This window comes from Pristis pectinata, chromosome 4 (genome assembly GCF_009764475.1).
Source record: "Pristis pectinata isolate sPriPec2 chromosome 4, sPriPec2.1.pri, whole genome shotgun sequence".
Lineage (NCBI taxonomy): Eukaryota > Metazoa > Chordata > Chondrichthyes > Rhinopristiformes > Pristidae > Pristis > Pristis pectinata.
Genome location: NC_067408.1, coordinates 87177977 through 87201360, shown reverse-complemented (window position 1 = coordinate 87201360; position 23384 = coordinate 87177977). Strand labels below are relative to the sequence as shown.

At 39.1% G+C, this 23384-nt stretch overlaps 1 protein-coding gene across 5 annotated transcripts in view; it reads right to left on the bottom strand.

Moving 5' to 3' along the window:
* si:dkey-100n23.5 (cyclic AMP receptor-like protein A) overlaps positions 1-23384 on the bottom strand; it is a 162568-nt gene that overhangs the window by 93897 nt on the left and 45287 nt on the right. For all 5 annotated transcript variants that reach the window (XR_007956251.1, XM_052014813.1, XM_052014814.1 and 2 more), the window contains one exon: positions 8016-8103. Coding sequence is in view for 4 of the 5 variants with exons in the window: in XM_052014813.1 (XP_051870773.1) it covers positions 8016-8103 (88 nt within the window). In the remaining variant the exon portion in view is untranslated. The remainder of the gene's footprint in view (positions 1-8015; positions 8104-23384) is intronic.

The following is a 23384-nucleotide window of genomic DNA, read 5'->3' as shown; positions in this document are numbered from 1 at the left end:
GGTAGTGGTGGAAGGGCGTTATTCTGGCTGGAGGTCCACGACCAGTGGCATCCCGCAGAGTTGTGGACAGTGTAAAGGGCTGTCAAAGGATGCAGCAGGACATAGATCAGTTACAGATATGGGTGGAGGAACGGCAGATGGAGTTTAATCCAAGCAAGTGTGAAGAGTTGCACTTTGGGAGGTCAAATGTAAGGGGAAAGTATACAATTTATGGCAGCATTGATATACAGAGGGATCTTGGGGTGGAAGTCCATGGCTCTCTGAAAGTGGCCACGCAAGTAGATAGGGTGGCAAAGAAGGCAAATGGCATGCTTGCCTTTATTGGTCAGGGCATTGACTCTGAGAGTAAGGTTGTCATGTGGCAGCTATATAAAACTTTGGTTAGGCTGTACTCGGAGTATTGTGTGCAATTTTGGCCACCCCATTACAGGAAGGATGTGAAGCATTTGGAAGGCATACATAAGGAGTTTACCAGGACGCTGCCTAGATCAGAGGGTATGAGCTTTAAGGAGAGGTTGGACAAACTTGGGTTGTTTTCTCTGGAACATCAGAGGCTGAGGGGAGACTTGATCGAAGTTTATAAAATTATGAGAGACACAGATAGGGTACACAGTCAGAATCTTTTCCCCAGGATAGAAATGTCAAGTACTAGATACATGCATATGAAGCGAGAGGGGGAAAGTTTAAAGGAGATGTGTGGGGCAAGTATTATTTTTACCCAGAGAGTGGTAGGTGCGTGGAGCAGGCTGCAAGGGGTAGTAGTGGAAGCAGATATAATAGTGGCACTTAAGAGGCTATTAGATAGACATATGAATATGGAGGGAATGGAGAGATATGGATCACATATAAGCAGAAGAGATTTAGTTTAGTTTGGTATCATGTCCTGCACAGACATCGTGCGCCAAAGGGCTGAGCTGTACTGTGCCATGTTCAAGTCATGCACTCCTTCAGTACCCACTGGGGTGCCAGTTTAGATTTATGTGCTCAAGTCTCTAGGGTGGGCTTGTACTGATTCAAGAAATGAAGGCTTTAAGCCACAATGGACAGGAACACTCAGAGCTGGATGGCCTTATTTCCCCATCTCTGCAATTTTCTCCAGCCCTAAAACCTTCAGTGAGCTATACATTCCTTGTTGTGCAAACTCCATTTCCTTTGTGCCCCTTAACTGTGTCTGAACCTCTGGTATCTAGCCACTACGCTCAGGAACTTCTTCCACAAAACTCTTTTATCCTTTAATACCTTAATTTAAACTTCTAATCACCAATCAAAATATCTCCTTCTTTGGATCTGTGTCAATTTTTGCTTGATTGCAAACCTGGGATAGTTTTCTACATTGATGGTGTTATATGAATATAAGTTATTATTACAACTAATTTGTTTGCCAAATAAATTACTTGAAATATATATAGAACAATTTAAGATTTGTGGTTAAAGAGAAAACTTGGAAATTCCAACAAAATTTATAGCATTTATCTCAATAAAAAGAAAATTGTTGAAAAGATGATTACAAACAAAGGCTTAGAATTTAGTTTTGTCATTCTTGTGCTTGCTTCATTTTAGGTTCTTTGAGCCAACAGAAGCAAAATTAAGTTGGAAAAAAAAACGACCCCAGGAAACCGTTTTGGTTCAAGGTAGCATTTTGGCTACAAAAGTAACTCACTGCATTACTTTTTGATATTTTGGTTTGGTTAAATTAAAAGTGACTGAAAATCCACTGTTCCAACTGTACTCAAGCAGATTTTACAATGTCACTTCCCATGCACCTATTGAAGAATTTTTTTTGGTGTGAAATACATGTCACAGTGACTGGCAGACAAACTTTTTATCTCAATGACGTACTAACAGTTTGGATGAGAATGTAGGTGGCATAATTAGTATGTTTGTGGATGACACCAAAGTTGATGGCATGGTGGACAGTGAAGAAGACTGTCTAAGGCTACAACAGGATCTAAATCTATGGGGAAAGTGGGCCAAGAAATGCTAGATGGAATTTTACTTGGACAAATACAAAATGCTTCACTTTGGGAAGTTAAACCAGGGCAGGACATACACGGTGAATGACAGAGCCCTGGAGCGTTATAGAACAGAGAGACCAAGGGGTACAAGTACATAGTTCTCTGAAAGTGATGATACAGGTAGATAAGGTGCTGAAGAAGACATAAAGCATGCTTGCCTTCATTGGATGGGGCATTGAGTTGAAGAGTTGGGATGTCATGTTACTGCTGAACAAGATGTGAGGCCTGGAATATTGTGTGCAGTTCTGATCGTCATTCTTTAGTAAGGATGTGAGTAAACTAAAGAGGGTGCAGGAAAGATTCACAAGGATGTTGCTGGGAGTGGAGGACTTGAGTTATAGGGAGAGACTAGATAGGCTGGGACTCCTTTCCTTGGAACGAAGGAGGCTGAGGGATGATCTGATAGAGGTTTATAAAATCACGAGGAATATGGACAAGATGGATTATCACAGTCTTTTTCCCAGATAGAGGTGTCTAAAACTAGAGGGCATAGGTTTAAGGTGAGAGGGGAAAGATTTAAAGGGGACCCGAGAGGCAAGCTTTTCCACACAGAGGGTGATGGCTTTATGGAATGAGCTGCCAGAGGAAGTGGTAGAAGTGGATACAATTACAACATTTAAAAGACATTTGGACAGGTACATAAATAGGAAAGAGTTTGAGGGATATGGGCCAAATGCAAGCAAATGGGACTAGCTCAGGATGGCACCTTGGTCGGTGAGAGTCTGTTTCCATGCTACAAAACTCTATGTCTCAATGATCTTGTCTTAAAACCAGTCAGGAAAAATGCAATGTAATTTTCCATCCTTACTGGTTGTAAGTGACCTGTGAGGTAGTTAGTGTTAAACCAGCTCCTGTTGAACACAGGTCCTTATGAGAAAAATGCTTATAATTTTATAACTTAACTAAAACACGCCACAGGGATAATCAGTGTGTAAATCAGAAAACTCAAACTGGTGCTCCACATCTGACTACTGTTATGATTCCTTTGGGAGTTATCTTGGTATGCAGAGAACTTTCTACTTCCAAGTAATTAATATAATCAGCAAAGAAAAATGATAGTATCTAATAATACTATCTTGAAAACCCTGCTGTCATTTTCATTCAGGTATGAAGTTTTACATGTACATCTTGAACAGTTTTATCACTATATGGATTAATTGTCAAGATTAACTCAGGAAACAAATAACAATCTCCTTAGTTTATTTTTACACCCTGTAGACAGAGCGTGCACCCTAACTAATAAATAGTTTTACCAACAAGCATGTTTGCCATGTGGGCAGTGTCTTTTCCGTACAGAACACCGAAAGGTTTAAAAAACGAAAAGGCAGACCAACTAGCAGTTGAATAGGACCTTTTCAGCCCTTACGTTGTCCAAAAGTGTACTAAAGTTAATGAAAGTTTCTTGAAATATAGTCACTGTTGTAATACGGCTAAATATTTCAAAAGTGATAAATATCTGTATTAATGTCCTTCGCTCCTGAAAAAGAATTCTACAACAATGTAAAATTTCTGGACAGTATCTAATTGACCAGTTCTTAAATTTAAAACTACAATTCTAATGTTTGGATTGCGTGGAACCTGAAATAAGCTGGAAAAAATATTTGTAACATTACTACATTCTATTGTAATCGAAACTATACTTGTAAAACAAAGCAAACCAGTTCCCAGGAAGAGGAAAAGAGGGCACCTAAACCAACATCATTTAAGTAGCAAAAACTCATTAACAGTCAATCATCAGTGCATTTTTTAGTTCCAGCAGAATCATTCAACTGCAGATCCTGTCACAGCTTTGCCCAAATATCCAGTAACTGGTGCAAGGCAGCATCCTCAACCCAGCCACATTCAGCTGCTTCCCTCCATTAAAAAGTCAGAAGTATAACTATTCGCCAATTGTTCTGCATTCAGCCTTTCATGACTTATTGCAGGCAGCAACCTTACTTTGGTTCCTTTATTTGCATATATAACTGGCACAGGTACAATGAGCTGAATGGGCTTCTTGTGTTATAAACTTTCTACAACTCCATGACAACATAAGAACAAAGGAACGAGAGAGACACAAGTAGGCCAAATGGCTCCATGAGGCACAGAAATGCCACCCAAATTTCAAAGGGTTAAAAAGTACTCCAACGTCCAACCTACGGCCTCCTTTGAGCTGAATTAAAAGCAAGACAAACGATGTATATAGCTACCTATAGCACTAAATCACCAGCGATTGACTATAATAGTCAAGAAACCTTATCTATCTTCCATTAAAAGCCATAAACATTTTCACCATGGAAAGTGACTTCTAGGAAAGGAAATAAACCATCACAGGCAAGGGTCTGTTTTCACCGAATCTTGTTTGTACATTTTCCATGAAGGATAATGACGAGAAGAAATTCTGCCTGTTTATCTCTCTCACTAGCCTACAGTCGCTAAGACCAATTAAACCGCTCAGATGTTGCCCCAGATGAAATTAGCGAACTCAGCACAGAGCAGGAATTGCATCTCTGATCATATCTGTAAGACATGATATATACCTCACTCATAAAGTTAGCTATAAAGTTACCAAAGGCCAGTAAAAAAAATGTCCTTAAAATGTGTTGTAATACAAGCTGATCCACCAAAAACATATGTTACCATCCTTGGTCTTTCAGTGTACACTTCAGGATGCATCAAAGATATGCAATCTACTTGATCTGCATTATGCTCTGCAGCTGCTGAAAAACTAGGGTCCAAGGAATTAAATCAGACCATGAACTTCAGTGTATAAATATAATGGATGCATTTGAGTGACTTCTTATGAGATAGTTATGAGTTCAATTATATATCAATGGTTTTACTTTGCTATTTTATATTTTCTGACCTAATTGAGTCATAATTTTAATCAAATATCAATCATCCATTTATTTATTAATACCACAAGTTGGAGATTCTACAGCTGTGCTATGACACAATTCTCAAAATTTACAAATCGTTATAATACTTTAGCATTTTAAAAAAGTTTAGACGAATTCAAGAGGCTTATGTGTGGAGAGATAAACAGTGTTTTTCAAATGTACCAACCAATCCATTATCTATTTTCAAAACCAACTGCTCACCAGTAGATCTGCTTGACCATCAGGGGACTTGCTTCACAAGCATGGAACTTTTTTGGAGCCATTCTCTATCTGGGGTCACAATGTCTTATCTAGGCTCTATCTTGGATAGCAGAAGTGTGGTCACGCTACATTGGATAGGGAACTCTAGGAAATTGATCCAGTAATGACAAATGTACAATATATTTTCACATAAAATAAAAATTTATAAAGAAAATAAAAAGTTATGGATGGTGTCCCCAGGACATGCATTCTCTAGAAATTGAATATTTTTGGATTTTAAGAGAATAAAGGATCTGAGGTTAGTGTAGGGAAGTGGTTCTGAGGCAGAAGATCAGCTATGATCTGATTGAATAGCAGAACAGGCACAAAGGGTCAAATGGCCTACTCCTACTTCTATTTCTTACATGCATGGTATCACTTCTATGATACCTTGGGATATTTTCTACCATGTTACAGATGCTATATTAATGAAAATTGTTGTAGAAATGTTATTATGAATTTTTTTGTGATGGCACATTATAGGCTATTCAACATTTTTAATTTAGAATAGGTAATTATATCATGCAACTTTCAGTAGTGTAGTGATTAAGATCTTAAAACTTGATAAAAGGCTCCTTTGTTTAAGTTTTCAATGAGTACAGGAGTTGGGACGTCACGTTACAGCTGTACAAGATGTTGGTAAGGCCACATTTGGAGTAATGCATACAGTTCTGGTCACCCTGCTGTAGGAAGGATGTTGTTGAACTAGAAAGGGTGTAAAAGAGATTTACAAGGATGTTACTGGGACTGGAGGGTTTGAGTTATAAGGAGACTCTGGATAGGCTAGGGCTTTTTCCCCTGGAGCATAGGAGGCTGAGGGGTGACCTTGTAGAGATTTATAAAATCATGAGAGGTATAGATAAGGTGAAAAGCCACAATCTTTTCCCCAGGTAGGGGAGTTCCAAACTAGAGGGCATAGGTTAAGATGAGAGGGGAAAGATTTAAAAGGGACCTGAAGGGCAACTTTTTCACATGGCGGGTGGTCTGTACATGGAATGAGCTGCTAGAGGAAGTGATAGAGTTTCAATTACAACACTTAAAAGGCATTTGGACAGGCAGATGGATAGGAAAGGTTTCGAGGGATATGGGCCAAATGTAGGCAAGTAGGACTAGCTCAGTTAGGCAACTTGGTTGGCATAGGCAAGTTGGGCTGAAGGGCCTGCTTACTGTGCTGTATAATTCTATGACCACTTTCCAAGAAAAGATTCAGGAATAGATGGAAAGATGGGTTATGGAAAGTGAACAGGAGGTTTAGTTTAGAGGAAGAAGAGAGATGTCAAAGGGACAGTTTCAGTCTTGGTACAAAGTAGTCCACAGACTCCCTTGTAGATACTATTAGAGGTAAATATGGATAGCTGGAAGTTTGAAAGTAAAATTGTAAATTATTTCATCAGCCTTTCTTTCCCAGTGAGCTAAGCAAAAAGAAACAGAGTTGGAAATGGGAATGAAATAAGCAAATCAGAAATGACTTCGATTGTGATGAAGACCATGGGAGCAGGTCAAGGAAGGTGCTATGATTGTGGAGAGGGCATGGGTGGAGTGATCTCAAGATAAATAGGTGGTCATTGGATTTAGACAGTCAGCTGGAGGACCTGCAATGGAAACTTAGAATGTGGAATGTGGGCAAAGACTGATGGAAAGAAGGACAGAGGTTTTTTCAAGGATAAAAGGAGTAGAGGGTGACACAGAGAACCACCAACATTTTAAAAGGTGGATGAGAGAAGTAAGGCAAGGAGAAAAGAAATGCAATAATTTGGTGATTATGGCTCACAAAAATAAGTACAACTGTTTGGACAGGTATATGCTGGAAATTATTGGGTAAAAGAGGTTTTAGTTGGCAACATTGTGTCCATTATTATGAGGGAAGTTGAGATAGCTATATTAAAACCTTCTTCCATAAATAATTAAACTTATTTAATTATTTAAACTCTATAACAGGAAGAGCACATTGTAAAATGAATTGCATCAAACCATGAGCACAACAGAACATTTGTAATTTATGTTAATGAATCATATAAATTTATAGCAGAGAAAGTGACCATGACATCACACTGCTCCCTGGATGCTAATGTGCCATAGTAACAGAGAAAAGCAGGAGTAGGCCAGGTAACCTGCTGAGCTTGCACTAACATTCAACAGGATCATGGCTGATCCTCTATCTCAATACCATAATTCCACTCTCCCTCCCATAGCACTTGATGCCTTTGTGTCTAGAAATCTATCGCTTCTTAAAAATATTCAATGACTTGGCCTCTACAGTCTTCTGTAATAAAGAATTCCACATGTCTCCTCCTCTGAGTCCTACATGTCTTACCCCACATATCATGAGACTGTGACCCTTTATTCTAGGCACGCACAGTAGAGGAAAACATCTTTCCTGTGTCCAAGATGTCTGGTTCTGTCAGAATTCTGCACATTTCAATGAGATCCCTTCTCATTCTTCTAAATTCTGATGAATATTGGTCTAGTTGGCTCAATCTCTCCTCATGAGACAGTCCTGTCATCCCAGGAACAGGAATCATTCCAGTGAACTTTTGCTGCACTCTCTCTCTGGCAAGTATATTCATTCTTAGATTGGTAGATTAAAACTGCACATGATACTCCAGATGTAATCTCACCAAAGCCTTGTATAATTGGAGCAAGATACCTTTGTTCCTGTACTCAAAACCTCTTGCAATAAAGGCCAATATACCATTTGCTTTCTTAACTGCTTGCTGCACTGCATGTTTGCTTTCAGTGATTTTTATGTTTGGAACAAGATTTTGATAAGGTTAGAACATGTAAGAAAAAAATTGCAGTTTGGTGTACTTTTTCTTTTCAAATTATTTTAATCTACAGAAGGAAGTTCAAAGAGAAAATAAACACCTTGTTCAACACTCACACTGCGAGATGATCTGTTCTGGTTTCTTTCACCAAGTTGAAATATAGGTTGACCGTAATGCAACAAACCCACGCCAGGGAACACCAGTCTGTATATAAACAGGAAATAAATTACACAATAAAAGGGAAAGACAAACATACACATACAGATTTAAACAATCATTTTCTACCTTAAGGTTTCCAGAAGGGAACTCCTCTCACATCAGATGGACTTCTGAAAGTCAACTGCAATTTAAATTAATGGCTATAAAATCATGCACAAGACAAATTGATTTTCCATTACATACATGTGGCAGGTTAATTTTCCCACCAAGAAAGTAAAAATGTTGATTTTTCTTAAGGAGATAATTACTTTTGTCACTTCAGTGCTTCCTACTGATTTACATTACTTCAAACCAATACAAGGTACAGAGTTCCTGCTAGATTATCGGAAAGTTCTGCTTCTATATTTTTTAAAAGATACGTTAAAAGTCATTTTGGGACAATTGACTTGAAGAAGGAAAAGCACATTTTCCCTCTCTTTCCTCAAATTAATGACATCATTGGCCAATGCCAGGTCTTTGAAGTGTTTAACTTTTCCCCTTAACACTGCAGATTAACTTCTTCAAGTACATCTCCAATTGCCCTTTGAAACCTGCTATGGAATTTGTTTCCATGATTTCTTAACGGAGTGCATTTCAGATCATCCCAAAAGTCTATTAAAAAAAACTTCTGCTTTACCTTTGCATCTTTTTCCAATTATTTTAAACCTGTGACTTCTGGTTACCAATGAACTTATCAGAGGAAAGTTTTTTTTCTACTTCTTTTATCAAAATTTTCATAAATTCTAAATGACATAGGCATCTCATTAACTTTCTCTAGTCTAAGCATTTCCAATCTCCCGAGATAACTGGAAGTCCTTATCTTTTTTCACACCCCTTTATGACATTCCAATCCCACAAACTCCTCTACATCTACAATCTACAGATATACTTCTGCTCCTCCAATTCTAGTCCTGTGAACATCCTTCAATTTAAGTGCCCTACTATTTGTGATTTCCTTCAGTTTCTAAGGCAATAAAAGTGAGTGTTTCTCTCTCTTTATTCTGTTGAGATGTTCCTGAAAATCTGCCTCTGACCAACCTTTTTGTAATATCTCCTTTTCTGGTTGGCATAAAATTCTGTTTGATAACACTTCTGTGAAGCACTTTGAACTATTTTGCTGCTAAAGGCACCGAAAAATACAGGCTTTCATGAAAGCTCCAAAATTTTGGGTGTAAGCTTATTAATAAAAAATATTTGCAAAGACAATTAAAAAGATAAATCATTCAATAGGACTACCAATGACTATACCCTAATCTAACTAAAGAGTTTCATATCATTTTTAAAAGTTTTCAAATTTTTAAAATTTGCTTAACCACAGAGATGACTGTCAGTTTTTCTTCGTGCAATGTCACTTTTCAGATACCTTAAATACATTTTACCAAGATACCGCTCAAAAATAAAGTAATATTTTTGAAAACATTGTTTAAATGTTGCCAGATTTCACTAATTCATGGTATTTTAATTTAATTTTGTAACATGCAAAAAAGTTAAACAGAAATGTTGAGCAGGAAGTTACTGGGACTGGAAAGCTTGAGCTAATAGGAGACACTGGATAGGCTGGAACTCTTTTCCTTGGAGCATAGGAGACTGAGGGGTAACCTTATGGAGGTTTATAAAATCATGAAGGGCATAGATAAGGTGAATGGTCACAATCCTTTTTCCCAGGGTAGCGGAGTCAAAATCTCGAGGGCATTGGTTGAAGGTGAGATGCACGAGTACATGGAACGAGCTGCCAGAGGAAGCTGTAGAGGCAGGTACGACTACAATGTTTAAAAGACATTTAGACAGGTACATGGATAGGAAAGGTTTAGAGGGATATGGGCCAAACGCAGGGAAATTAGACTAGCTCAAGTAAAAAAACTTGGTCATCATGGAAAAGTTAGGCCAAAGGGCCTGTTCTGTGCTATATGACTATGAAATTCAGAGGGAGGGATGATTAGGTAGTGACGAGATGAAGGTAAGGGAGGTTGAAAATTGCATCTATTTTTAAAGGTTTAATGCCAGAAATGCAATTGCACTAGAAGCAGAAACTCTACTCACTAAGAGCTTAACAACATTTGTCATTGCAGACATTCTTTCCATTCAAAGCTCTTTGATTGTCTCCAACAGACCACTTTTAATTCTAACCTTTATGCCTCTACATTCTGGACTCCTTTAGTGCAGAAACAATTGTAAACAAAGCCTCAGAAAATAATTAACCATTTTGAGTACCTAGGGAAAGGTACATACAATAATTTAAACCATGCAGGACAAAGTTTGTAAATTTATCTCAATTTATTTTGTAAATATTATAGATTTTAAAAAAAATTCCAAGCAATCTTCTCTATTTTACCTTGGATTTAAAAATATGCCATAAATAGATTCTGGATAATTTAACGTATACCATTAAATACCAAAAAAATCTACACCAAACAAAAACCTGTTCCATGAGTTGACAAAGAATGTGCAAGAATCAGCACAACACTAATGAATCTTACTAATGATCTGAATACGTTAATAACTTAGAATTGGAAAACCTGTAGAGTTAGTTAAAGATACTGCTACTTCCTCTCAAATTACAGCCAATTTATCCCCAGAGTCAAATAAATGTCTTGTGCTCTTAATTGTTCCAGTTAAAAAAGGCAAATTGGTTCTGATTTCATCAGTGCACTGTCTTGGTTATAACTGAACAATTGGCCATAAAAATTCTACTGAGCTCAATTTACAAAGCTTAGTATTCTAATACAATATTAAAATAGATTTAAGCAAATATTGTTGGGAGTTTACGTTGACAATTACTGTTAATCAAAACCACTGCACATTATGGAGCTTTAGGTAATCACTGTAGACTGCTATGCGTAATGTGGAAGTTTCAATTCACAGTGTGTACTGGCTTAGTGAAGCAGAAGCTTTGTGCACTGTCACATGGATGGGAAGAAAAAATAGAGCAGGAGTCACTTTGAGCATATTTATTAGCAGCTAGTGGGAAGCTAAGGCCTCAAAAGAAAGGAAACTCAAGATTCAGAAAGACCTGGGACAGAGAAAGGAAGGAACATTTGTTTTATGTAGGGGAGGAGTTAATAATTGACCTTGCCATGTCAAGTAAACATGGTACTGAAATCCTATTTTAGTGCAGGAAGGGCTAATCTCATAAGATGGTTTAAAGCAGTGGATAATGCTTTGAGTGGATGTTGTGCAGACTATTAATTATCCCTGTGTTGCTTTCATGTCTGCGACAAATTTCCTGAATTACATAACCTCTCAGAACAGTACCTGTACAAGAGCACTTCTTAGGTTATTCAAGGCCATAAGCAATTTTCTTTTAAAATTTCTGAGAAGTCTTGTATTGAAGTCATACTGAATACATGCCTAAAATGATGGTATAGTTCCCAGAATTCATCAGGCAGAAACATCGCATGATTGTTAACATATCTATTTTGATTGACAACATCAACAGAAAATGGGCAATTTATTTTCATAACGCAAGTTGACAATAATTTCAGAATATAGTTGATAATTAATTTGTAGTTTATTTGAAATTGCAGACTGACCATGCACTGTGTTTTTATACACATGCAGCCATACTAGTGCAAAGTATAGTTTATAATGTTTTTCACTGCATAGTTATCTAACTCTCCCTGTAATACTCTACCTAATGCATTCTGGAAACTATGTCATGGTCATGGTTTATCTAGCTTCAACACAAAACTCCTCACAGACTCTAAGAAAAGTAATTCTGCATTTGGCGTTCACAATGTGGCGTCCACAACAGCAGAGAAACCAAATGCGGATTGGGTGATCGCTTCGTGGAACACCTGCACTCAGTCTGTGGGTATGACCCTGAGCTTCTGGTTGTCTGCCATTTTAATTCACCATCGCACTGCCACTCTGACTTCCTTGTCTCTGGCCTCCTGTACTGTTACAAAAAGCTTGAGGAACAACACCTCAATTTTCATCTGGGCACGATGCAGCTTACAGGACGCAATACCGAATTCTCCAACTTCAGTTAACTTGCCCTTTTTTTCTGTTTGTATCAGGACTGGCCGTTTGTACTTGCTGTCCCTCACCCATTTTTTTCTTTTATTTGTATATTTCTGGCTTACTCAGCACATCCCAGTCGGCCAGACCATAGCGACATTAACACATTACACAGACAAAGGAGCTTAACTGCCCATTCAATGGTTACCCCATTTTCCCCCATTACAATCCTTTTGTTCCATCGACTGCCCTCCCCCACCTTCTCTGTTACTTGACTAACTTGTTTTCTCTTTCTCTCAGTTCTGACGAAGTATCTTCTACCTGAAACATTAACTGGTTTCTCTTTTCACAGGTGCCACTTGACTGGCCAAGTTCTTCCAGCATTTCTGTTTTTGTTTGTAGACAGTAATGCACAATCTCCTTTTCCCATACAGTTTTCTGCCCAATTAACTTGAGGTCTTCTGCATAATTTTTTTGACGAGTCAGGTGGTACTGCATAGTCTGATCGATAGGCTGCCCCTGTTCAAGTTCTCAAACTGCAATCTCGACTACCCACATCTGCTCTCACCCTTTCCCTTGTCTCAGTACTACAATACTATACCGCTTGGCCTCAATTTTCAGCTACCTTTTCATATTCCATGACAACAGGATGCCACCATGTGATATACCTCCTCTCCCCATTTCACATTCAGGGGCCATTTCATTCCAAGACTCCATGATTTATTCCTCTTTCCATGGCACCTTCTAGGGCAATCACAGGAGGGGAAAGACCTGCCTTTTTACTTCCTCCTTCCTGCCCTGGACCCCAAACACACCTGCAGGGTGAAATAACAATTTACTTATACTGTACTTCTTTCAATTTAGTTTGCTATGTCTCTTCTGCAATGGGGAAAGCCAAAAAAAAACTGAGTGGATGATTTGCTGCACATCTCCATTCAGACTGCAGGCTTGACCAAGAGCTTCCATTTGTCTGTTACTATGGATATTTGTCCCATTCCCACTCTGACATTTGTGTCTTTGGCTTCTTATACTATTCCACTGAAGCTGAAAGTAAGTGTGAGAAACAGCACCTGACCATTCAACCAGGAATAACATTCCTTTCAACAACTTCCAAAAAACCATTTGGTTATTCACTTATACACCTCCTTCATCCCATCTTTTGTTTCTTTACTTTGTACTATCATCTCTTTTGTCCTTTAATCACTGCTTTCTTTCCCATTTGGTCCACCTTCTCCAACCTCTTTCTGGACATCCTAAAACTTATTTAATCTCCAATATTTTCCAGTTCTGAAGCAAGGTTGGACCTGAAACGTTAAATCCTCTTCTCTCCACAAATACTGCCTGCCTATGGAAAGTTTCAGTCCGGTATTTTCCTTTTTTCTTTACTCTGGATTTCCAACACCCACAGTAACACCTTTGTCTGATATTCATTAGAAGTCAGTATTCTGAGTATTTTTTAGCATTATTTACTGCTTTATAACTTAGGACCTTTAATTGTGTTTAATTCTGGTCCAATTAACCATTAAATAAAATTTCTATTAACTATGGTATACTAGCCAAAAAAGGACAATGCTCAGGTCAATATGTCAGTTTTCCAGCTCGACCTCATTCATTCAGAACAAGCTGTTGTGTTTTTTCCATTCTCTGTATGTACTGTTTAAACAATGGAAAACAGCTCCCTCAGCAAATATGATCACAATATTACCGCACTCTAATACCCTGTCTGAATTCAACCATTCACTGTTCAAAATGAAGTCATAAGCCAGTAAATATTAACACTAGATGAAAAAGAACCCACTTCAATATTGAGGTATTTTGCCTGCTCTTGTTCCTCAACTACTCATCATCCTCATTTTTCTGAAAAATTAGAAAAAAAAATGCAGATACTGGAAATCTAAAATAAAGTCATCTGGTTATAAGTGAGGAGAGGGAAAGTGAACAAAAGCTATGAAATCAGGTAGTGAGAACACAAACAATGGAGCATAGAAGTAGTGAAATGCAAGGCTGCAGATTATGCCAAGAAGGTCAGCCTGTCCCTACCTGCTGGGTGTGTCCCACAGCCCTGCATTTTGCAACTTTTATATTCCTCTGTTTGTAGTCTAGTCTCCTAACTATCCTCCTCTCATAACTTTCATTCATTTTCTCTCAAATTGCCCCCATTAACCCATCAAACAGATGACCTCCACAATTTATCCCCATGGCAATCCTGGCTGCACCTTATTAGAGATAATCCATGAATGAATTAAGTTTATGGAGAAGTAGAAGATGAGAGGCTGACCAAGAGATCAAAGTCAGAGCTGACAAAGACATAGATGAGGGTTTCATAATAGATGAGTGAAGGCAAGGGTGGAGTTTGGCACTGAGTGAGAGGTAATCTATCTTGGTAACGTAGAGAGATTATTTTGTCAGAAGGTTAACTCAGTCAAACATAGCACCAACCTATAGCAAATACAACAAAAAGGCTAGGTTCAGCCTCAACTTTGGCAGGAAATCAGTTGCTAGGGAACATAGTTTGCGGCAAGGATTTTAAAGCAACTTGAATTTTTCTGCTGGTTATCAGGCATTAAAACAAATTTACCCCTTGCACTTATATAGTAATTTGTTACATGCACGTCCTCTATTTGTTCAAGAACTCCCGGTCCTATCACAAAGTTTAGGAAAATAGAAGTACCCAATAAAAAAAATCATATATTTTTGGATAAATTCAACACTCTCATACTTACAATACAGAACAGTATTTGAAAGTTTCCATGGTCTGATAAAGGCACACAAATGAGAAGCACAGATTTTCAGATGGCCACTTACTTTGAAAGCACTTACTTTGAATTTAGATTTTGCTTTATTCAAAACAACTGTTCTTAAAAGATAGAACTGGCTTGCTGCTTTTTTATAACAGTCCACAATATCTGCAATTAAACATTTATCTTTGCAAAATTCTATTCCATTGAATAACTTTGAAATATTACAGGAACATACATAATGGCCACCTACAACTATTTAGAAAATGAACTGGTTATTCAGGGTTGGAGCTGCGGTTTAATATAAAAATCAATTAATACAAAAAATTTACAAAGACATTTAAGAAATTGGTATTTCCTGCTAAGAATGTCAATTAATAATTAATAACACTGTATCATGGTGGTCCAAGTCTTAAATGAGGAACTTAATTTTATTAAAGACAAACAATTGGAAATTATGCTGTTGTTGTATTCGTCAGTACCAAATGTTGAAATAGTATGTCTTTACATCAGAAACTCAACCATGCTTTTATTTCAAATGCAGAGAAATTTTCTGTTAGCATAGGGCATTCGACAAAAAAATAAAAACATGCTGTATGTCCCATCAAATTTTAACTCCCCGCTATTAAGCTTTTATGAGAGTTAGCACTAGATGAGTGTCATAGTCAGAATCATTCAGCATGTAAACAGGCCCTTCAGCCCACCATGTTCATGCTGACCATCAAGCACCCATTTATACTAGAAACATAGAACCAGAGAAAAACTACAGCACAATTCAGGCCCTTCAGCCCACAAAGCTATGCCGAACATGTCCCTACCCGAGAAATTACTAGGCTTACTCATAACCCTATATTTTTTTCAGCTCCATGTACCTATCCAACAGTCTCTTAAAAAGACCCTATCGTATCCGCCTCCACCACCATTGCCGGCAGCCCATTCCACACACTCACCACTCTCTGAGTAAAAAAACTACCCCTGACATCTCCTCTATACCTACTCCCCAGCACCTTAAACCTATGTCCTCTTGTGGTCACCATTTCAGCCCTAGGGAAAAGCCTCTGACTATCTACCCGATCAATACCTCTCATTATCTTATATACCTCTATCAAGTCCCCCCTCATCCTCCGTCGCTCCAAGGAGAAAAGGCCGAGTTGCCTCAACCTGCTTTCATAAGGCATGCTCCACATTCCAGGCAGCATCCTTGTAAATCTCCTCTGCACCCTTTCTATGGCTTCCACATCCTTCCTGTAGTGAGGTGACCAGAACTGAGCACAGTACTCCAAGTGGGGTCTGACCAGGGACCTATATAGCTGCAACAATACCTCTCGGCTCCTAAATTCAATTCCCCGATTGATGAAGGACAATACACCATATGCCTTCTTAACCACAGAGTCAACCTGCGCAGCCGCTTTGAGCATCCTATGGACTCGGACCCCAAGATCCCTCTGATCCTCCACACTGCCAAGAGTCCTACCATTAAGACTGTATTCTGCCATCATACTTGACCTACCAAAATGAACCACTTCACACTTATCTGGGTTGAACCGCATCTGCCACTTCTCAGCTCAACTTTGCATCCTACCTATGTCCCTCTGTAACCTCTGACAGCCCTCCAAACTATCCACAACACCCCCAACCTTTGTGTCATCTGCAAACTTACTAACCCACCCCTCCACTTCCTCATCCAGGTCGTTTATAAAAATCACAAAGAGCAAGGGTCCCAGTACAGATCCTGAGGTAGACCACTGGTCACCGACCTCCATGCAGAGTATGACCCTTCAACAACCACTCTTTGCCTTCTGTGGGCCAGCCAGTTCTGGATCCACACTGCAACGTCCCCTTGGATCCCATGCCTCCTTACTTTCTCAATAAGCCTTGCATGGGGTACCTTATCAAATGCCTTGCTGAAATCCATATACACTACATCTACTGCTCTCCCTTCATCGATGTGTTTAGTCACATCCTCAAAAAATTCAATCAGGCTCGTAAGGCAGGACCTGCCCTTGACAAAGCCATGCTAACTATCCCTACTCATATTATACCTCTCCAAATGTTCATAAATCCTGTCTCTCAAGATCTTCTCCATTAGCTTACCAACCACTGAGATAAGACTCACTGGTTTATAATTTCCTGGGCTATCTCTACTCCCTTTCTTGAATAAGGGAACAACATCCGCAACCCTCCAATCTTGCGGAACCTCTCCTGTCTCCATCGACGATGCAAAGATCATCGTCAGAGGCTCCGCAATCTCTTCCCTCGCCTCCCACAGCAGCCTGGGGTACACCTCATCCGGTCCTGGCGACTTATCCAACTTGATGCTAATCCCATTTTATTCTCTTCACATTACCCTCTACTTCCCATAGATTCTATCACCAACTACTGGCAACTTACAGCGGTCAATTAACCAACCACACGCCTTTGGGATATAGGAGAAATGTGCAAAACCCAGAGGAGACCCAGATGGCTACAGGGTGAATGTGCAAACTCCATGCTGACAACACCAAAGGTCAGGATCAAACCTGAGTCTCTAGAGCTGTGAGGGAGCAGCTCTACTAGCTACACTATTCTGCTGCCCACAGCAATGTGCTGCCGGTAGTGGCAGCAGCCTTGACTCTTAAATCAGGTCAGGAACTCAAGCACCACTCTAGATACTCAAGGACATAAAAAGAGATAATACTTGAAATATTCAACAGGTCAGGAAGCATGTATCAAGAGAGAAATAGAGAAAATGCTTCAGATTCATGATCTTTCATCAAAATAGTAAAAGTTAGAAATTAAATATATTTAAAGTTGCAGAGAATTGAGGTGGGGTGAGATTAGAGGGAGGAGGTTGGAGATATTAAAGGGAATGTCTGTGAAGGGGCGGAGACAAAAAGAGACAAAGTGATGCAAGTAGTTGCAATGTTGGCTGAGAGACGATTGCAGAAGCTTCTTAATTGTGGATGATCTGTTTGGAGAAGATGTAAATAGAAGCAGATGATAAAAACTAGGAGAGCAAAAAAAAGTCTTCAACAGTCTCTCTCAGCAAGCACCACCACCACTTGAGCCATTCAGTCTTTCTTGGTCTCTGCCTTATTACAGACAGCCCCTTTGTTCTCTCTGTCCTTCCTCGATTACTGCACTTAAACATGTTTAATTTCTAAGTTTTCCTGCTGTTGATGTAAAGATTATTCTGTTTTTCTCATCACAGATGCTACTGACTTACTAGATATTTCCAAGATCCCAGCTTTTTATTTCAATGTTTTCAGTATCTGCAGTTTTTTTTTGTTTTTTGATTCAAACACATAATCTAGACAGCAACTACATTACAGAACTGTGGGAGTTTACATCAAAAGGATGGCTTCTTTAAGGCAAACTGTTAAAATCTAGATGATTATCAAAGACCTCTTTACACTACTTGGAGAAGGGAACTTCTCTAGGCAATCTGGCTAACGTTTTCACTCTCAACCAACACTACCAAAACAAATACACATTGCTGCTTATGGGAAATCAGCTAATGTATTTCACAACAATTTGGCAGTGGGTATAAAATTTTCCACATGCTGTCCTGTGCATGTGAACAGCACAAAATAAATACAATTTCTTTCTTTTCATAGCTGACCATCAACTGTGTTTTGAATCCCTCTTACCACCTGTGTATGTAGTTGAAGCTGCACTTATCCAAGTGAGTACAATAATATCACACTCCTAACTTGAGCCTTGTTGGTGGTAAAAAGGTTTTAAGGAGGCAGGATGTAAATCACCAATCCCAGCTGACCATCTGATGTGCTCAAGTAGCCTTAGTAATCAAGTGCCAAAACTTAATTAATTTTCTGGTCAATGGTTACCCTCAGGATATTGTTTATGGTGGATCGGATCATAGTAATGCCATTAAATGTCTTGGGAAGATGGTTAGATTCCCTGTTGTAAAAGATAGTAAATGGCTGCCACGTCTGTGATATGATGTAGATGTTACTCATCACATTCTTGCCCAACCCTGACAGCTCTTCAGTTCACATTGAAATTGGAGCAATTTCCCCAATTTCGACTGATTTCAAGTTTATAAGGACATCTTGATACCACATTGTGTCAACTGCTACCCTGATTGCAAGGATACTAATTCTCACCAAAATTCTGGAGTGGATCGATCATGCTTTGGGCTTGTGTTGCAGCCAGTGGCACAGGGAACATTTCACTGGTAGAGGGAAGAATGAATTCAATTAAATACCAGCAAATTCTGGAAGCAAACATCACATCGTCTATAAAAAAGCTGAAGATGAAAAGAGGATGGCTTCTACAACAGGATAACGATCCTAAACACACCTCAAAATCCACAATGGACTACCTCAAGAGGCACAGCTGAAGGTTTTGCCATGGCCCTCACAATCCCCTGACCTAAACATCATCGAAAATCTGTGGATAGACCTCAAAAGAGCAGTGCATGAAAGATGGCCCAAGAATCTCACAGAACTAGAAGCCTTTTGCAAGGAAGAATGGGTGAAAATCCCTCAAACAAGAATTGAAAGACTCTTAGCTGGCTACAGAAAGTGTTTACAAGCTGTGATACTTGCCAAAGGGGGTGTTACTAAATACTGACCATGCAGGATGCCCAAACTTTTGCTTCGGGCCCTTTTCCTTTTTTGTTATTTTGAAACTGTAAAAGATGGATATAAAAAAGTAATCTTGCTTAAAATATTAAAGGAATGTGTCATCTTTAACTTTATGCTTCTTGGAAATCAGGTCATCTTTTACTCGCTTAGCTATTCACAGTAACAGAAATTTTGACCAGGGGTGCCCAAACTTTTGCATGCCACTGTATATTCTTTCTCCTGCCATCTCTATCAGTTTTCTCTTTATGTTTCTGGTACATCTTTCTGGGAAAGATAAATGAGGTGTTGCTAAAAAGGCCAAAGTTAGTAAGGCTGCGGTGACACAACATGCCATCTCATTCATAAAGAGTCAATAGCTTAACTATTTTTGACCTTATCCTCAACAATGTTCCTCTAGCAAAGGAACAGTACAGACATTATAACCACACAAAAGTTGGAATAAAAAAAACAGCTGCAAAGTTTCATGTCATGAAGTGAAAATGAAGAATCCTTGTGCAAAGCCTTTTTATGGATTCCTGTGTGCCACTAAGCATTTCACTAATGTAACAACATCCAAACAAAACAATGAAGCAAAGATATGGTTGCTATCATAATAATCTGCATTTAGACAATCTATTCTCTGCTTTGTAACTTTCAGCATTTTGGATCAAGTTGTGAAAAAATACTTCCTGGCATATGGACTTTCAACGGATGAGTATTTCTTCCTCATATATTACATTTCATACATGAATTCCATTTATGAACATTTAAATAGGTGAAACAGTACCAGGAGAACAAAGCAGTTTACTGACCACTACTGCTGAAGCAAGGAATATTGCAGATAGATGACAACTGAAAACTACACTGGAATGAATCAGGAACAGAAGTACTTAATGATACTTATCACTTACTCTGCTTCTACTGCTTAAAATGTATGGCAGTGCAGATACGGAAGATTTTTCTTACATTTTACATGACTCAGGATCCTTTCTAATAACTGTTCCTCTTTAACTACAATGATTTTAAGAGTACCCTCATGAAGGCAGAAACGAAATATTCATTTATGACCGTAGCCATGTTTCTCGTCACACTCAGGTTAAACTTTCAGTTTTGGACAGGCCCAAGGTCTTTCCTTTGTTACCCACCCGCCTTTTATGTTTTAAAACATTCTTGGCGATGTTTTTCCTGCACTTTATCTGCCTTCATTTCAGCCCCACATTTTCTGTTCTTCTCTCGACTTTCTACACCCTCAGAATTTTACATGCTTTCTTTCATCACATTATCCTAACCTGTATGTTCTTTTTTCATTCAAGAACTCTAAGTATTGGGAATCCCATCTTTTTCTTATATGGTAAAGCATTTCTATGAATTCTCACCATCTCTAAATTGAATATTGTCCACTGGTCTGGCTGATTTACATTTTATAAGTCATTTCAAGTAAGCCTTTAATAGAAAATTTATAAGCCTCAGTTTCATTCCAATGTCCAAAGTTGCCCCCTCACTTGCTGCCTGCCAAGAACATTTTCAGGAATGCATTTCAAAAATTCTGTACCCTCTATACCTTTGGTGTTGATGTTTCCCCTTGGCTGAGGGATTTAGAATCAGGGATCAGAGTTATTTTGAGACTCTCAAAGTAAGGGGTTGGCCACTCAGGACAGACATGAGAAGGAATTCCTTCACTACCCAAGAGAACCATGGAGGCTCAGATGCTGAGGCTATTCAAGTTAGAGACTGACATATCTTTAGATATTAAGGAAATCAAGCGATATAGGGTTATTGCAGGAAAGCAACACTAACATGAAATATTATGATCTTACTGAATGGAGGTCCAGAATGAGGAGCTGAATGGCCCAATCCTGTTTCTAGTATTTATCACTTTCTAATCCACCACCTTCCATATCTAATTTTGCCTCCATCCCTGCTCAAAGCATCCTCAAGTTCTCACCTCTGGCAAGGAGGAGTCATTGGTGTTCTTTCTGGGGAGGAGGGGAGATAACAGCAGATGTGAAGGGGAAGGAAACTGTATCCAAGGGGAGACAACCTTCAACAACATCTACTAATACTTAGACCGTGAAGGTTGGTTCTCTTGCAACATTCCATATTTGACGGAAAAGTGTATTTTTCCTAGGACAAAGTCATTAACACTAACCTCCATCTTCAATGCCACGTTCTGTTGAATCTGTATTCTCTATTGCTTTTTGTTTGTTTTCCACTTCAGCATTCACACCTCTTGTCCTTTTGATCCATTCAACTATAGAGCCAGCTGCCAATTTACCTTCCTGGTTCCCAAGCCAAATAACATTAAATTTTAGTTTACCTCAGAAAATGCATCCACACTTTTAAAACCAGCCATTAATTCCCTTCTCTAACCAGAAACAATCCTCATCACTTTGTAATTTCCCATCTCTTATCTCCTTAACCTTTACCTTTTCTACAGTAATCCAAAAAAGCTGCTACTTAGTGAGAAGTCATTAATTCAAGACAAGAGCTGTTAAATGTAGCATTCATACTATCCATACATTGATTCTCACGAGTCTTTAGGTTTCAACAAAAGGTTGAAAAGGAATCTGATGAAAAAGAATACTTTTTTGACTGCAGACAAAACAAAAAGCATTCAGGTCATCTCCAGGGGTGGCATGATGATGCAGCTAGTAGAGCTGCTGCTGCCTAACAGCTCCAGTGACCCAAGTTCAATCCCCACCACCAATGCTGTCTGTTTGCATGTTCTCCCTGTAACTGCATGGGTCTCCTTTGGGTGCTCCAGTTTCTTCCTACACCCTAAAGGCTTGTGGGTTCATAGGTTAATTGGCAGGTGTATATTGCCCCTGGTTTGTAGGTGGGAGGTGGAACCTGGGGGGAAATTGATGGCAATGTGGGGAGAAGATGGGATTAGTGTAAATTGATGCTTTATAGTCAGCAAAGACTCAGTGGGCCAAATGGCCTTGCTTCTGTGCTGTTTGACTCTATGATTCTAAGAATGAAAAGGATAATAAGGCATTTCATTAAACTCATCAATCGTCTGTGCCATTGTACAATTTTCCAAATATAACATTCAAGTATTAATTACATATTTTTAAAAATTGTTTATGTTTCAAAATGTTTGCACTAAATTATAGATAAATAGCTACAACTGAAACCTGCAGATATCTACAATGCATGGAAGCAGAATGCAGAGGATTTACAACATGTGAATATCATGTAAGTTAATAGCTGTATATCTTCTACTTAGGCAGACCCTCAGTATTGAGGATAACTTGCTTCCAATGAGGAGTGGAAGTACCAGTGTTTGATTTTTTTTAAAACGTGGGATTGCACACCTGCATCTCCAAGATCCTGACAAAGCAAGGTCCTATGGTAAGGAGGTCCAAGATAATTGGAGACCAGGCTCTGCTACACAGACTAAGCACGTGCACACAGACACGCATGCATGCACAATATACACAAAGTACACAAAAGTAGTTTGATCTCCCACTCATCACAGACACAGATAATCTTACCAGCTCTTTCTCAGTACTTCTCCCTCAGTCTCCCTATCTCTGACCCTTTACTCCTAACTGTCTTCCTCAACCTCCCCACTCCCTTGGTTCCAGTCCCTCTCCGCTCACACCCTCTCTGCTGATTTCCATCCTGCTTAGCTTATTACCCCTACCTTTCTCTCTTGAATCCCACAGTTGCACTCCACCCTTACTGCTGCCCAATTTCCAGCTGCTGATAGCTCTGTCTCTCTAAAGAATGAAGCTTCCCACTTTTCCAATTGTCCTGCCCAGCAGTCACCCCACCCAAAACCCACAGCCTAACCCACAACAACCCGACCTCTCTCAAAAAGTCCAAGAGAGTATTCATCTCCTCAATGTAGGCAAACTATGGTTTCCTACAGGGTCCCAGCATGCCATTTTCCTGTGGATGGGAGCGGATTCATCCTACAGGAGAGAGGGCAAATCTCTTGGTCACCATCTTCATCTAGAAGAAATAATGACCTGAGGCTCAGGGGTTCTGTTTACCACATTCCTTTTAAGCTCCCTGT